We start from the raw sequence: 17,169 nt of genomic DNA, 5'->3' as shown, positions 1-17,169 counted from the left end.
CCATTGAGAAAAATACAAGAAAAGCTCAAGAAACTTACTAAAAACTACCCACAAACCTACCATCAGCAGAAAACAGGTATCATTTGGTAACACATCTCTTGAATTCATATTTACATTCCATGTATGTAAGACAAATATGTATATACTTAAGATTCTGATTTCTTTTCCTTCTGTTTTTATTTTCGTCCATTTGTTTAGTTTTAACCTTTACACTGTTTCTATCCTTTGGCTACTATTCTGTGCTTACCTTCTTTGGCTACACTTCAAAGAGCTTATCTTACATTTTTGCATATCTTACTTTAGTATAGTTTTCTTCTTTAAAATTTCTGAATTTCTGGTTTAGTTCTTGACTTTCATTATTTTGGCTCATCTGTTTACTCTCCCTCAATTATTAAAACTTATCTTATTGGTTACTTTCTTTGTTTCCAATACCACCTTTTACCTATGTTTTCATTCATGTGACCTTCTAGAAAATGTTAAACTAAAAGGGCAGAATACAGATTGATGGCTGCCAGCGCTGAGGGATCAGGAGAAGGAACTGACTAAAAAGGAGAATACAAGATACTTTTTCAGGTGATAGAAATACTGTATGTCTTCATGTAGGCTATACTACAGAGGGTAAATTTTGTTATTTGTAAATTATATCACGGCATCAATCATATATACAAACACACTGATGCAAGAAGAAGTGATGTGACTTAATGGTGAATTATGACGATCAGGGGATGAGGCCAACGCTAACTTTCAGGTTTCTGGGGACATGAAATGGTATCTTCTTCATTTTGCAATGAAGGGACTTCTTTGCTGTGCAGGAAAGCTGGCAAAGGTATCTGTCCACATTTTATGCTATGTTAAAATGAATCACTTTAAAGGTAGAATGAACTGTGGAAAGTACTACTGAGGAAGGAAAACATATAAAAGGTTGAAGCAGGGCAGCCATACTCATGGTCAGGGTCCTACAGGAGAAGACTTCAACCACCCAGCAAACAGGCTCTAGCCCCAGCCTCAGGTGGGCCATTCTGTAGGCGAACATCCTATAGATGCTCATGTAAGCACAATTCTTCAGAGGCTCCTCCAAAATCTTGCCAACGATACAGAATCCTGTTGTGTACAGCCCATCTTTTATTAATAGTTCAGGGTAAAGAACTGGTCTTTCCAGGTGACCTTGAACTTCAATTTGGTGCACTATGCTTTTGTCCCTTTTCTCATAACCATCGAGGGCTCTGCTCCTTGCTCCAAAAAGGGGATCACATCTGGTCAGAGATGGATATACTAGTGAGATCAGGTATCATTAACACTACATCTCTGCTTTATGGTCTCTTTTTGCAAGGTCCAGACATTCTCACCAATCTTGAGAAAAATCTACAACCACATCCCTTAACTTCACTAACCCAGGGTCAATCTTCCTTAGGGTTCCTTCTCTAGGAAAAACAGAGTCCAGAGAAGCACAACTCTACTCTGACTTTTAGGTATGCAACAATTCTAACTTAATGCACAAGATATGTCTTTTTGGGAGAAGGTGGGAAACGCACGAAATCCAACAACTCCATGAACACAGTAAGTGGCCCCTGAACCACCACACTGTCTTTAAGATAATTTTTTTAAAATTCCCTGTTCTATCTACAATAAAATGCTGAAGAAGGAGAATTCCTTGTTCTACTAATAAAGGGCCAAACAATGGGACATAGATGGCAAGATCACAACAATAATCTTTGTAGAGAAAAACCTCACACGAATCAAACACAGAGGCTTTTTTCCATTTTGCACCTGCCTGAAAACTTCCCTTAACAGAGGAATGTAAATTAAAAAAAAAAAAAACAAAAAAACAGCTAAATCCAGGTAACTGAACAGAACCACAGTCTAAAACGTTTTCCTTAGATAGCAATGATTGTATTTCAAAGATCAGTACTATATGGTAACCATTAGTCACACGTGGTACTCGAAATGTGCCTCATCTGAACTGAGACATGCTGTATGTCAATATTCTTTGCCTTTTGAAAACTTAGTTTGAAAAAAATAAAGTATCACATTCATAATTCTTAAAAACTGATTACATGTTGAAATAATAATATCCAAATATACTATGCTAAAAATATATATTATTCAAATCAATTTTATTTGTTTTAAACTGTGGCTACTACAAAATTTAACAGTCTCTACAATACAAAGGCAACTCTAATTTTCTTCATGACTTTACTTACAGAAGACTTAAACAATCAACTATCATAAAAATCAGTCTTTTTGTAAGTTCAGTTGTCTCAAGAATCATTTTCTAATGAAAACAAATATATATTAATACAGATTCACCTGGGTAGAAGAAATTAAGAACACTATATTCACATACTGTTGGACCATATTTAATCACTCTCAAAAGATAGATCACCTCTTTCATTAGCCTTGTAAATCTGAAACGTAAATAAAGCACATTTTCTCAAATACTTTATCTCTGAATTTCATAATCTAATTAAAAGATATATGAACACCTAAGGCATAAGCACAAGGTATTTTGCAGAATTTAGAAAAAACATAAGCATAGCATATAAACTCCTAAAGCATTACCTGATAGATATCAGATAAACTGCTGCTTCCAGAGTCACTGGCGATGCTACAACCAGACTGACTAGAAGACACATGAGTCACCTGTGGATGAGGGCTGTCTGCAATGTGCATCTTGGTAAGATCGGCTGGAAGCTGAAGACGAAGAAAAATAGTTTACAATAATCTAAATATCAAACATTAGCATTAGAGAGTTCTTGACACACTGTGTAACTTCTGCAACAAATTTATATGTACATTTCTCTGCAACCTAATTTCTAATCTAAATTCTCCATTTTTAGAAAAATCTCAAAAAATGGTAAGAACCAAATTAGTATTCTATTAAGCAAGCCTACAGTGGAAGCTCATTGATCAGTTTTCAAAAGAGATTACCATAAATAAGGGTATTTTAGAGGGAAAAACTGCCTTTTCCTTTTCTTCAAATAAAAATAATTGGCTGTTGCTTCTTAAAGCATAAGAATACTATCCCCTCCCCACCCATAAGCACACACACCCCTAATACAAAATGGTTGGAATACCAGAATAAAATAGCAATATCTTGGATTAAAGTACAGCATCTAACATCAAGACTTCAGAAAAGCAAGCATTCAATATTCCAAAATTTTAGTAAGCCTTTTTTTTTCATTTAATACTGTATTAGCTTATAGTTGGCCCCTAAAAAAACTTGTTAGTAATCATAATGATGTAATGAATGTCTCTGCTAGGTATATGGCTACAGAGACACAGAACCCAATGCTTAATCCCTCCATCTCATCTTTCATATGATTATGCTTTTATCAGGGATGAAAGTTGTACAATATAATTCACACCATAAAACATTAATAAAAAATTTTACAAAATAAATGCTATAGGAATTGAGACAAGATACAAACCACTGTGGTCCAAAGCAGTGAGAGCTTTACACTGCAATTTGATGACATATTTTCCAAATAATTTCTCTGCAACTTGCTATTCAGGACCATTGAGAGAAATCTACATTTTAGAGCAGGGTTTCTCACTGCTTTATTATACAAAAATGTTAAAGAAACATGTGAATGATAGTGGAAGCTAAATATACTCTAAAGAAAATGTCCAAACCTATGGTCAAATACTAAAAATTACACACAAAAAACCTACATCACTAATGTCCCCTGCTGGGACAGGTGATACAGATGAATCCTGTAATGCTTTGGATTTGGACCCCAGGCACTATTTGTTGCTGTTGTTTAGTCGCTATGTCATGTCCAACTCTTTTGTGACCCCATGGACTGTAGCTGGCCAGGATTCACTGTCCATGGGATTTCCATGGGGTGGGTTGTCATTTCCTTCTCCAGGAGGTCTTCCAGAACCAAGGATCAAATCTGAGTCTCCTGCACTGGCAGGCAGATTCTCTACCACTGCAACACTCAGAAAGCATGTTATACCCTATCTGGAACCAAGATTGCTAGGAGAAATATCATCAGTCTCAGATATGCAGATGATATGACCCTTATAGCAGAAAGCGAAGAGGAACTGAAGAGCCTCCTTCCTGATGAAGGTCAAAGAGGAGAATGAAAAAGTTGGCTTAAAACTAAACATTCAAAAAACTAAGATTATGGCATCTGGTTCCATCACTTCATGGTAAATGGATGGGGAAAAAAATGGAAACAGTACCATTTTTTTATTGGGCTTTATCTTCTTGCGCTCCCTGCTGTTCATGACTACAATCACAAAATTAAAAGACATTTGTCTGCTCCTTGGAAGAAAAGCTATGACAAACCTAGACAGCATATTAAAAAGTAGACATCTCTTTGCTAACAAAGGTCTGTGTACTCAAAGCTATGGTTTTCCCAGTATTCATGTATGGATATGAGAGTTGGACCATAAAGAAGGCTGCATACTGAAGAAGTGATGCTTTCAAACTCTAGTGCTGGAGGAGATTCTTTAGAGTCTCTTGAACTGCAAGGAGATCAAACCAGTCAATCTCAAAGGAAATCAACCCTGAATATTCATTAGAAGGACTGATGCTGAAACTGAAGCTCAAATCCTTTGGCCACCTGATGTGAAGAGCCAACTCACTGGAAAAGACCCCGATGCTAGGAAAGACTGAGGGCAAGAGAAGGGGGCAGCAAAGAATGAGACAGTTAGATAGCACCACCGATTCAATGAACATGAGTCTGAGCAAGTTACGGGAGATAGTGAAGGATAGGGAAGCCTGGCGTGCTTTAGTCCATGGGGTCGCAAAGAGTTGGACATGACTTAGTGACTGTACAACAAGAACAAAATAAGTGTGATCCAAAAGAAAACTAATGTTCAATTTAAAATCATCTCAATCCCTGATTTTGAATTAAAGTTACATAGGATTAATAGTGCTTCCAGTTAGCTACTGAAAGCAAACACAAAACTTTACCGTAGGAAAAAAAATCATCCTGGGCTATCAAGATAACAGGACTGCCTGGTGGCTCAGCTCCTCCAATGCAGGAGGCACTGGTTTCATCCCTGGGTTGGGAGATCTCCTAGAGAAGGAAAAGGCAACCCACTCCAGTATTGTCTAGAAGATCCTATGGACAGGGGCACCTGGTGGGTTACAGACCATGGAATTGCAAAAGAGTAGGACACGACTTAACAGCTAAACAACAGGCCTCAGATTAATTAAAAAAGAAATTCACGCACAATATCCATTGCTCAAATAAAACCAGGCACATTAAGAGACAAGATGGCATTCATGCAAACTAAGTAATAAAATCTAGAAATCCATGAAGAAAAAACTTTCAAATAATGGAGTTATCAGATACAGATTCTAAAACAACTGTATTTAATAACAGATATCAGGGGTAGACGGTAAAAGCATCTGCTAGCAATGCAGGAGACCTGGGTTCAATCCGTGGGTCAGGAAGATGCCCTGGAGATGGAAATGGCAAACCCAGGCAGTTTTCCACTACTCTTGCCTGGGAAATTCCATGGATGGAGGAGCCTTATAAGCTACTGTCCATGGGGGTCGCAAAGAGTAGGACATGACTGAGCAACTTCACTTTCACCTTCACCAGGGGTTGGCAAACATTGTCTTTAGAGGACTTAAGAGTATGCATTTTAGGTTTTTGTAGGCCACATAACAACTCTGTGGCATTACTTCTTCTGACATTTTTTTTTAAAAAAGAAATCAGCAAAATGGAATTCCAATTTACTGTTGAACAACACTGTCTCACAAACACATTAAACAGGCCAAAAAATAGAAGGCAACTTCAGAGACGAAAAAAAAAAAAGAAAAGAACCTTTTTATCTTTGGCCTTTCTAGCCATCTCAGACAAACCAACTACTTATTCTACAGCTAAGTACATACACAAAATGCTCAGAATAAAATTGTTTTGTTATTGCTGTTTTTGCTTTTTTTCACAAGATGTTTTTCTCCTCTGAGATCATAATGAACATGATCGCACCACAAGTGAAGTCAGAGGTAGGACAGAGACTGCTCCTAAGGCTGGTTTGGTCATCCAGGGTCATGAAAAATGACTCACTCCTAACAACATGAACAAAAATATAAAATGTAAATGAAAACACAAATTTTCCTTTAAAAAGCACTTTAAGAAGAAAAGCAGGGCCTTGGAAATTTGGGTTCTTTTTCCCTTCCCTGCTGCAGATTCATGTTTGGCCGGGTTGGAGAGAACCTGTGTCACCTGCAGGGGGCGCTGGCGTGGCAGGAGGGCAGGCCGGCAGGACGCTACTGGAAGCCGGCCATGTTTAGACTGAGACAGGAAGTGGAGGGTGAACAGGTAGGTCATGGTGGCCTCTTTCTTTAAACTTTTGTTTTTTTTTAATGTGGACCATTTTAAACGTTTTTGTTTTTTAACTGAATTTGTTACCACCTCACTTCTGTTGCTTATGTTCCAGGTTTCTGCCCTGAAGCATGTGGGATCTTAGCCCCCCAACCAGGGACTGAACCCATACCCCTTGCACTGGAATGGAGAGCCTTAATCACTGGACCACGAGGGAAGTCTCACGGGTAAGTTTAACTTTTCCCTTTTTTTTTTTTTGCTGTCTAGTCATCCTCATCAGTCTTGGTGTCAACACCATCCTCCTCATCATCTTCAGCTGCCCCTTTGACCGTAGCTGCTTCAGCCTCCTCACCTTCATCTCCTTCCTCTTCCCCACCATCACTTTCCTCCTCCTGCTCTCCCCTCCACACCTTCTTCCTCTTTTTCATTTACCTCTTTGTCAACCTCCTGCTCCCCACTTGGTCATTAGCAGGTGCTTCTCCCCCATTCTCTGCCTCCTCCACAGCTCCCCCCTTCTCCTTTGAGTCCCTGTTGTTACATTGAAGCTGCTGTCCACAGCCACAGCTGACATGATGGGGCAGGCCAGTGATCCTATGTAGTGGTTTAAGAGGAAAGAAAGCTAGAGTCTGAGGAGGCTCTCCAGAAAGCTGCTGGAGGCCAAGGCAGAGGTGGCTGAAGCACATGCGAAATCAGACAAGGGAACAATGTAAAGATGGCATTTCAAAGCAGCCAGTGGGGCAACATATTTTTTTTAAACAATCTTTAAAGAAAAAACAAAAAAACAAAAAAAAAAAACAACTTGGCTGTGCCATGCAGCACGTGGGATCTTAGGTCCCTGACCAGGAACTGAACTTGTGACCCCTGAATTGGAAGAGAGGAGTCTTAAGCACTGGCCCACCAGGAAAGTTTCATAAACAACCTTTCAAAAACGTAAAACCTGGGCTTCCCTGATGGCCAGTGTTCAGGAGTCTGCCTGCTTGTGCAGCAGACATAGGTTCAATCCCTGGTCCGGGCAGGTCCCACATGCTGAGAGGCAGTTAAGCCCATGTGCCACGACTACTGAGCCCGTGCACAGTAACTGCTGAGCCTGTCTGCTGCGACTACTGGGCCTGTGTGCCTAGAACCCACGCTCTGCAATCTGAGAAGCCACCGTGCTGCAACAAAGAGCATATCCCATTCAGAGCAGCTACAGAAATCCTGTAGACAGCAGCAAAGAACTAGCAGAGCCATTAGTTAATTAATTTAGATGGGCACTGTCCTTTAAAACATAAAACTAAATAAAAATGTAAAAGTCATTCTTAGCTCAAAAGTAATTAACAGCTCAATGGCAATATCTGGCCCAGGTTAGCAATTGGGACATACATAAAGAAACATAGGTCTAAGAACTTTAGCAAAGAAAAAAACTAACAAAGAATGAAATGAAAGTTCTAGAATTCAGAAATACAATTATGCAAATTTTAAAAGTGAACAGCTAGATTCGGTAACAAATTTGACAGAGCTAAGAAAGAAAAAAAGAAAATAAAGATTGGTTTCAAAAAATGTCCAGTAAGAGACATGAAGAGGAAGAAGAATGAAGTTAGGAAAGAAGGGGCAAGAGCCACAGGAGATACAGTGAGAAAGTAGCATCAGAATAAGCAGAGTCACAGAAACAGAAGAATACTTAATGCACAGAAATGATGGCAGAGCAACTTGCAAAGTCAACAAAAGATACAAAGCCATGGATCAAGTAGCTTTAAAAATTACCAGTAACATACATAAAAGCCAAACCATATTATATACACCAGGGTAAAAGTGTCGGGGAGGGGAGGGGGGCAGTCAGAGAAGAAGTCTTAAAAGTAGTCTATAAAAAGAGAGGTTACTTTGACAAGAACAAAATTAAACTGACAGCTGACCACTCAACAATTTGGAAGCCAGACAATGGAGTGTTATCTTCACGAGCTAGAATTCTACACCCAGTAAAAACAGTTCTCAAGATGAACAAGATAGTAATTTTCAGAGAAACAAAAATGAAGAGAAATACTCCCACAGTATACCTACAGTGAAGAAAATCCACTAGGAGACAGAAAATGATTCTAAATGAAAACTTCTAGATGAAGGAAAGAAGGAAAACCAATGAAAATTGGCAATGTGTGGGTAAATCAACATGAATATTGATTATATGAAACAGTAACACAAACCAAAAGAAAGTTTATATAGTTTTATTAATGTCAGATAAAGTAGACTTGGAGGCAAAAGCATTAACAGAAACAAAAGAGGATATTTCATAATGATAAAAAGTTTGACACTAAATAGATATGCACTTAGTGAGTAATATAGCCTCAAACTGTATTAGATAAAATAATGATAATAATAAAAGGAGAACTACATGATTCTACAAATATGCTATAAAAACTTTACCACAGATCTCTCATTAACAGAATAAGTGAATAAAAAAACAAGTAAAGATACAGAAGATATGAACAAAATACACAAACTTAAAGGGTATATACATAAAACGCTGCAATCAAAAACTACATTTTTTTTTAGGATTCATACATAAACATTCATAAAAACTGACAATAAGGCAGGCCCCAACATAATTCAAAAGCTTAAAATCACAGAGAGGCTATCCCATGATTACAGAGCAAGTAAGGCAAAATAATAAAACGATAACTAGAAAATTATTATGCACTGGGAAAGTATAAAACAAACCTCTAAATAGCCCAATTTGACTGTGTGAATCACAACAAACTGTGGAAAATTCTTAAAGAGATGGGAATACCAGACCACCTGACCTGCCTTTTGAGAAATCTGTATGCAGGTCAGGAAGCAACAGTTAAAACTGGACATGGAACAACAGACTGGTTCCAAATTGGGAAAGGAGTAACCATCTCATCCTCTGTCGTCCCCTTCTCCTCCCTCCTTCCTGGCATCACCGACTCAATGGACATAAGTTTGAGTAAACCCTGGGAGTTGGTGATGGACAGGGAGGCCTGGCGTGCTGCAGTCCATGGGGTCATAAAGAGTCGGACATGACTGAGTGACTGAATTGAACACTGAAATAGCCCCCAGGTAACAAAGTCACATCAGAAATCAGAAAATATTTAAACAGAATTAAAATTAAAATGCCATATATCAAAACTTGTAGAATAAGCTACAAGTTATTAATGATGAGAACTAAAAAAAGAAGCAGAAAAACAAAGAGCTGCCAATAATACAGATATGGTTTCAATAAAATGGTTTCAATAATACAGAAGATAGGAGTATATTTAAGCCCAAAGATCTTCCTCTACTTAGTTTCTACTGTTTAGATACAAAAAAAAAAATCTTATCTAGTCGTGAAATAGATAGAAAGGCAAAGACTGAACATATTAATAGTTTTAAAATGACAAATGACAGGTTGGGGTTTTGGGATAAGAAGATAGAATTCTATATTCCAAGATTCCTACAGAGGTAAGACCAAGGAGGAGGTCATCCGTAAAAGTAACACAGTGAACCAAAGCCACAAGAGCATGTCTACAAACTAGCTTGGTAATGATGCTTATACTGTACTGAGTAACTGTCATCCTTACTAGATCCTAAACCTCAAGCATTATTATTATCATCCCTACCTTTCTGATGAGGAACTGAGGCAATCAGATTAACCGACCTGCCCTAGATCACACACTCACGAAAGCTGTGTAGCTGGAATTCAAATCCAAGTTTATCTGATTTTAGTACTCTCCGCTATTCTCTTACTTTATGCCAGAACTCTGCTGGTAACATAAAGATGAAAACAGACGGTTCTTATCTTTAAGGAGCTCAGTCTAATAGTGGAGAGAACAAATTGAGTTATATGCTTTCTAATTCATGAAGAAAATGCAGATCTTCATATAGGAATCCCCTTAATCTTGGCTACCCGATGGGAATAATGATGATGGTGAGTAAAGCTAGCATTTGAGTGCTCATTATATTTACCAGATATGTAAATTATAGCAATTAAATCCTTCTACATGCTTTTTACCAGTCATTTAATCTGAGTAATGAAATGAAAGTGAAAGTTAGTCGCTCAGTTGTGTCCGACTCTTCGTGACCCCATGGGCTAAAGCCCATCAGGCTCCTCTGTTCATGGGATTTCCCAGGCAAGAATACTGGAGTGGGGGAGTGGGTTGCCATTTCCTTCTCCAAGGGATCTTCTTGAACCGGGGACTGAACCTGGGTCTCCTGCTTTGCAGGTGATTGTTTACTAACTGAGCCACCAGTAAGGGTTATTGCAAATTCAAGCACAGTGAGTAAAACAAGAATGATAAATGTGATAAATGAAGAAATGTGAAAAATGAAGGCTGTAGTAATGCTTATAAAGGCTAGGGTTGCCCAGATAATTATTATTTTACCCAATTTACAGATTAAGAAACCAACACCCAGAGAAGTTTATAAAAGTTGCCCATCATCACATAGCTAGGAAGCAGGAGTATTAAAAGCTGAAACTCAGGCTGCCTGACTATAAATCTGTTGCTCTTTCCGATGAAGTTGTTTCCTGATATTAAGTTGAAAGTTCATAACACCCAGAACTTACTATTTTCTTTATAACAAAGAAAACACAAAGGAAAAAGTTTTCTTCCCATAGGAATTCTTGATTTCTTAAATCTTCTCCACTGTCTTTCAGCTCATCTGCCCTTTTTCCTTTCCTGACTGCAGCCAGGACTTAATAGCTGACTTTTCATTAGCAACCTCAATTCACTTACCCCATCATCTTCCAGCCTACCACATCTGGCAAAATCTCCCATTTTTCCACACACATTTTCTATACCTGAGCTTCTGAGCTCTGTTGGAGCTCACTAATCCATGAAGACTAGTGTCAAAGTTTTGTTCGGAGGTTGAGAAGGCAGCTTAGCTAATGGCTTAAATACAGACACAGATTATGAAAGTACATAGTTTTTTGAAGGGAAATGCTTATTACATGAAAAGGGAAAGCGATGTATTAAGAAGAGGCTAAGAGGCAGAACATAAAAAATGTCAAGCTACGTATTATGAAATTCATTTCTATAGCCACAGAGAACTATTGCAATTTCTGTGAAAAGCAGTGATGTAAGATCTACATAGTATGTCTCTGACAGGCTTAACTCAGCAAAATGTATTACTCTGCTGACTCAAAATACCCTATCAGTTCAGTCGCTCAGTCGTGTCCAACTCTTTGCGACTCCTTGAACCGCAGCACGCCAGGTGTCCCTGTCCATCACCAACTCCCGGAGTTCACTCAGACTCACATCCATTGAGTCAGTGACAGATCCAAGTAATTCTCCGGGCAACTGTTTCACATGCAGATACTCAGACATCCGGGCTGCTTTGGTTTCTTGGCTCTGCTATCTTAACATGGGGTCACTTAAGCAATCACAACAGAAGAAAAAAAAGCTGGAAAAGAGTCAACACTGCCATCAATCACAGAAATAAAAATTAATACAAATAAGCTTTTCCCCCATCAGAATGGGAGAAAGAAAATTTGACACTACAAAATATGGGCAAGATAATGGAGGAAAACAATATTCTTATAAATTGCCAGTGGGAGTTATGAACTGATACAGCTACTCACAGCTACTCTGGAGAGTCATTTGGGGAGTAGCCACTTTGAGGGAGAAAATGTAAGGAAATGGGCTTATTACATTTAAAATATATAAACTTTAATCCTCAAGAACTCCTCTTTGGGTACCTACTCTAAAGCAGCATACATGTGTCTAAGAGGGAATGTACCAAGACATTCATTACAATGTCAGTAATAGTTCAAAAAAAGAGATAAATTTAACAGGAAGAACAGCTAAATTACTATATAGCTCATTATGGAATAAAAGTAATATTTCAAGGTATAAAATAGATCTATATGTTCAAACCTGGATAGTTCTTGACTGAAAAACCAAGATTCATGATAAATGTAGACAATATGACTCATTTTTTTAAAAACATAAACACAGTATCATGTATTTTCTGGATATATACTTATCTAGGTTTAGGGGGAAAGATTTGGAGGAAAGTATACTAGATAGACCAACAGGAGCACTCTATAGTGAAGGTGGAAGATTGGGGCTGGTGGTCTAAAAGGAATTTTAGTTTTATTTGCAAAATCTAGCTGAGATGTTATTACTTCCATATGGAGGAAAAACTTCCCTATTTATTTCTAAAAATAAACCTTTTGAAAAGTTTCAGAACTGAAAACAAATATATACAAGTGAGTACAATAATTTCCCACCTTCCCATTTAAAAGTGTCCACAAACACTGGAATGTGCTGAAATTCTGTAACCCTTAACAACTAGGGGTTGCTATACACACAGTATACATTTTTTATAAATGCTGAAATATTAAGATCCAAAGATGAGTTTTATCAGAATGTCTTGTGAGAACATGACAAACACTGATATACTTTATTGAAAGTAGAGCCCAGAATGAACATTTAACTTAAAAGCACTGGAAACAAAATAGAAAGTGATATAAAATTAGATTTACAACACAAACTCCCAACATAAGGACTTGAATGTGAAGCTGAGAAATGAAGTGAAATAACCCTACGTTTTCACTTCACTCCTTTGAATGCAGCATTCACTGTATATATTCCTATTATATATCACATGTATAAACATTAACATATTGTTATACATATATATTTCACTTTTACTACCTAATGAAAGCCTACCATAGTGATGCCTACCCCACATATATCACCTGCTCATTAAGTATCTGTAGAAGAATGGAGGGAATATTTGACTTCTAAACACTGTCACTATTGCTCAGATGGTTTCCATGGATATCTGAATAGATAAAGTCTTAGCACATACACATTCAGTATTTCAGGGTGAGTAGCATTTCCTAAACTGTGTACTGAGTTTTCTGGATCTATTGGGGAGGTAGGGGAAGGGCAGGGTTTGATGGCTGAATAAATCAGCAAATAATGGTATAATGGTATACTTAGCTCTTGACAGCAAGCATAAGTGTATTTATGGAGGGTCAAAAAGTTCATTACTTTGCCAACAAAGGTCCATCTAGTCAAAGCTATGGTTTTTCCACTAGTCATGTATGGATGTGAGAGTTGGACTATAAAGAAAGCTGAGGGCCAAAGAACTGATGTTTTTGAACTATGGTGTTGGAGAAGATTCTTGAGAGTCCCTTGGGCTGCAAGGAGATCCAACTAGTTCATCCTAAAGGAAATCAGTCTTGAATATTCATTGGAAGGACTGATGCTGAAGCTGAAACTCTAATACTTTGGCCACCTGGTGCAAAAAACTGACTCATCTAAAAAGACCCTGATGCTGGGAAAGATTGAAGGTGGGAGGAGAAGGAGACAAGAGAGGATGAGATGGTTAGATGGCATCACCAACTCGATGGACATGAGTTTGAGCAAGCTTTGGGAGGTGGTGATGAACAGGGAGACCTGGCATACTGCAGTCCATGGGGTTGCAAAGAGTTGGACACAACTGAGAGACTGAACTGAAAGAAGTCTGACAAAGTAGAAATTTGTTTCACCCAGCATTTTCAAAACTTCTTTTCCCCCAATATTCATCTTATCAACATTCTGCCAATATAAGAAATCATGCTATGGGCCAATACCATCCATCTATCCAAGAAACATTTATAGGGCAATTAGTTTGGGGAGCAGTGGCAAGGATCTACTTGAACTTAGACTGGCATGAATACAGGTCTAAGTATAGCATAATAATACACAAATGAACACAGTACATATATATACATCTATCTATCTATCTATATACTGTATACTTGCCAAAACTCAGGGGTACCTGGCAGGTATTACACAAATGTTGAAGACTGTACTACATATATTAAAACTTGGTCTGCAGGAATAACCTGCCACAGCTAACAATCATAGTAGGGAAGATGTACCCTTTAACAAACTGCTATCTGAAACATTTTGCCCCTTATAATCCATACCCAAGAGTTATTTCATTTAGAGAAGGGCATTCAAAGGGCTTTATTAAATACAAAATAATATTTACTATTAACTTTAAAAATAAAGTTTAAAAATTATACAATTTCCGAACAGAACATTATTCCTCAAAAGTTACTATTAAATTCCAAACTGCATTGTTATTACTTTCTTTTCAAAGTGTAGCTACATGTTACAGAGGAACTGTGCCTATCCAGAAATCACTTATCCATTAACTTTAAAACTGTCAAAGAACAAAGATGATTTGTGGGCACATTGCAAAGACTTTAAGCTCCTTGTGCTACTCACAGTAAGACATTTCAGAACCACATACTCATTTACTGAATATATAAATAAATTTCTAACAAGCTTAGTGGTCTAATTTCCTAATTACTCAATAAACAGCACTTTGTGTATATCTAATGCTAGTCATAACATTAGTTGGTATCATGGGTTTGGGGAGACTTTAAGAAACAATTAAATACTAAAATAACAAATGCAACTTAGAAAGAAAGACCTCATTCTCACTGAAGGTAAAGAGCAGATTAAATGTACTAAAGAGTCCTGACAAAGACCCAGAATCACAATGTTCATTGTGGTAGCCCTAGTCAAACAGGGCTAAGTGAAATGTGACTAGTCAAACTGAGACATGTTCTAAGTATAAAATGCAAATTTGGATTTACTAAAAACAAACAAAAAGCAAAATCTCATTAATAATTACATTACATATTTTAAAAACTCAAATTTCACCTTAAAGTTATCTTAGAAAATAAGGTAACCAGAAGGTTTAAAATTACATATGCAATCCACATTAGGCCAGGAAACAGTACGCAAACCAGTATAGCTCAGGTAGAGATGTATACTACAGGAGCATACAGGAGACGAAGGGCCGGACACAGCATTTTGGGGTGCTTGGATTCCCGGTACTAGAAAAGAGCGATTGTAGAGTGTTAAGTAAAAAAATGACTAGAAGAAATATAGCTTTAGAACATATTACTCTGGAAGCATAGAATATGAAAAGGAAGAAAATCATACATACAGGAGACAAGAAAATTAGTCAAGGCACAAGAAGATGGAAGTCTTACAGTTAAAAAGCAAGACACCAAATTATACAGTACTAGACGAGAGTATCAAGTGTTAGCTGACAGTGAGAGAGAGAGAGTTAAAAACAGATCCTAAGGCCCCCAAAGCCGTTTGGAGCCTGTTTTACAGAAACTGAAGTGTAAACTTCTCAAAAGCCCTGAAGGAAACAGCTATAACTAATCACAGCAGCCTGGGGTATATACAGCAGCACTGTGCCTGAGGCATGTAAAATTGCATTTCTAACTCATTATTTTTACTGAAAGATGAGGATGGGGGGTATCACTGTTAAATAACAATAAATATTAGTTATTCAAATTTGAGACACATTTCTCCCCACTTTTTAACATTTTTAAAATCACAGAATTCAATCAATATTTGCAGTTAACAGTGGGTTTGTTTAAAGGGCAAATAGAATTTTTGTGAAAATAGGAAATCAGTTTAAGAGTACCTGGCAATATTAGGGAGACACAAGGAAACTGATGTAGTTGGAGTGAACAAGGAGAAGCATAGGGGAAGATGAAGGGAAGAAGAGACCACATTGTCTGGCAAGTCATGGTTGATTTCTACTCAAAAGAAAGAGTGTCAAGGAGGAAGAAGTCATCAACTGTTCAAATGCTGCAGACAGGTAAAATAAGGGAAAGGTCAAGAAACAACCTATAGAAAAAAAAAGAAACAAGCTATATAGATTTAGCTGTGTATGAAAGTGAAAATGGCAGCACTTTCTAAACCGGTGACTGCAGGCGCACCTCAAGAAAGAAGATGGAAGCCAAGGCAGTAACACCTCTCTTGTCCAGCAGTCACCTTGGGCAAGCAACTCTAACAGAGCGGATGGTGAGCTCTTAACTAGCAATCAGTCGAGAAAGGTCAACCTCACCAAAGAAAAACAAAAACAAAAAAGCTCACCTAAGAGAAAAATTTAAACTTAAAGAAAGAGCTAGTAGACAATCAGGAAAAAAGAACAGCATCCATAAAATGAAAACAAGTTATTAAACAAAGGTGGTTATAATGAAGCATCACTAAGAGATTTCAGAAATGAATAACACAATTATTAAATTTAGAAACTTAAAAAATACACAGCAGGACAGAAACTGATCACAAGTGGAGGATAAGTTAATGAGCTATAATATCAAACCAGGAACACACAGAATGAGAAAAAGTACGAAACAAACGTTGAGAGACATTATGGACAGTCCAGAGTTCCAACATACAGAGTGACAAGGGAAAAAAAAACAAGTTGCTGCTTTCAAAAAATAACATAGTTCCCACAACTGAAGACAAATGGGAAATCTTCAGTGTGAGAGAGACTTCCAAATGTCAAAAAGGAAAAAGAAAACAAAAAATTAGATAATCCATAATAAAACTTTATGACATCAAGAATTAAAAAAAAAGCAAAACACAAATAACAACCAACTAGGAGAAAAGCAGATTTCTTAACACAGGAACAAGAATTACAAAGATCCCAGACTTCTCATCTCTAGTAATGGATGCCAGAAAACAGTGCATTAACTTTTTCAAAGCACTAAAGGGAAGAGACTTTAGATTTATTATTTCACACACAAATAAGCAACTGTTTGAAGGGTAAACATAAAAGATGGCATTTGAACATTACTGCTAAAACTATTTATTGATCAAGACAATAAATCAATTCAGAAGTAATGAATCTGAGTACTAAAATGGGCAAAATACATGAATTAATGAATAAAATGTATTAGAAAACCAAAAGCAACAAGTATGAAAAATTAATCACAAGTTTAATTAATCACAATCCAGAGTTAAAATTCCATCAACAGTGAAATGAGAGTTGGGGGCAAGGGTAGGAGACATGTACTTTATCCTAAATACTTAATTTACTCAGTAAATTAACAATCACAAAATCCAGCTCAGATAATATCTGCTGTCATTTAATGAAACCT

At 37.3% G+C, this 17,169-nt stretch overlaps 1 protein-coding gene across 5 annotated transcripts in view; it reads right to left on the bottom strand.

Annotated features, from left to right (window-relative positions):
- RAPGEF6 (Rap guanine nucleotide exchange factor 6) overlaps positions 1-17,169 on the bottom strand; it is a 220,554-nt gene that overhangs the window by 96,684 nt on the left and 106,701 nt on the right. For all 5 annotated transcript variants that reach the window (XM_069591597.1, XM_069591598.1, XM_069591601.1 and 2 more), the window contains one exon: positions 2,560-2,691. In XM_069591597.1, the coding sequence (XP_069447698.1) occupies positions 2,560-2,691 (132 nt within the window). The remainder of the gene's footprint in view (positions 1-2,559; positions 2,692-17,169) is intronic.

This window comes from Ovis canadensis, chromosome 5 (genome assembly GCF_042477335.2).
Source record: "Ovis canadensis isolate MfBH-ARS-UI-01 breed Bighorn chromosome 5, ARS-UI_OviCan_v2, whole genome shotgun sequence".
In the NCBI taxonomy this organism is placed as follows: domain Eukaryota; kingdom Metazoa; phylum Chordata; class Mammalia; order Artiodactyla; family Bovidae; genus Ovis; species Ovis canadensis.
The sequence above is the reverse complement of the archived record's forward strand: the minus strand, read 5'-3'. Positions and strand labels throughout refer to the sequence as shown.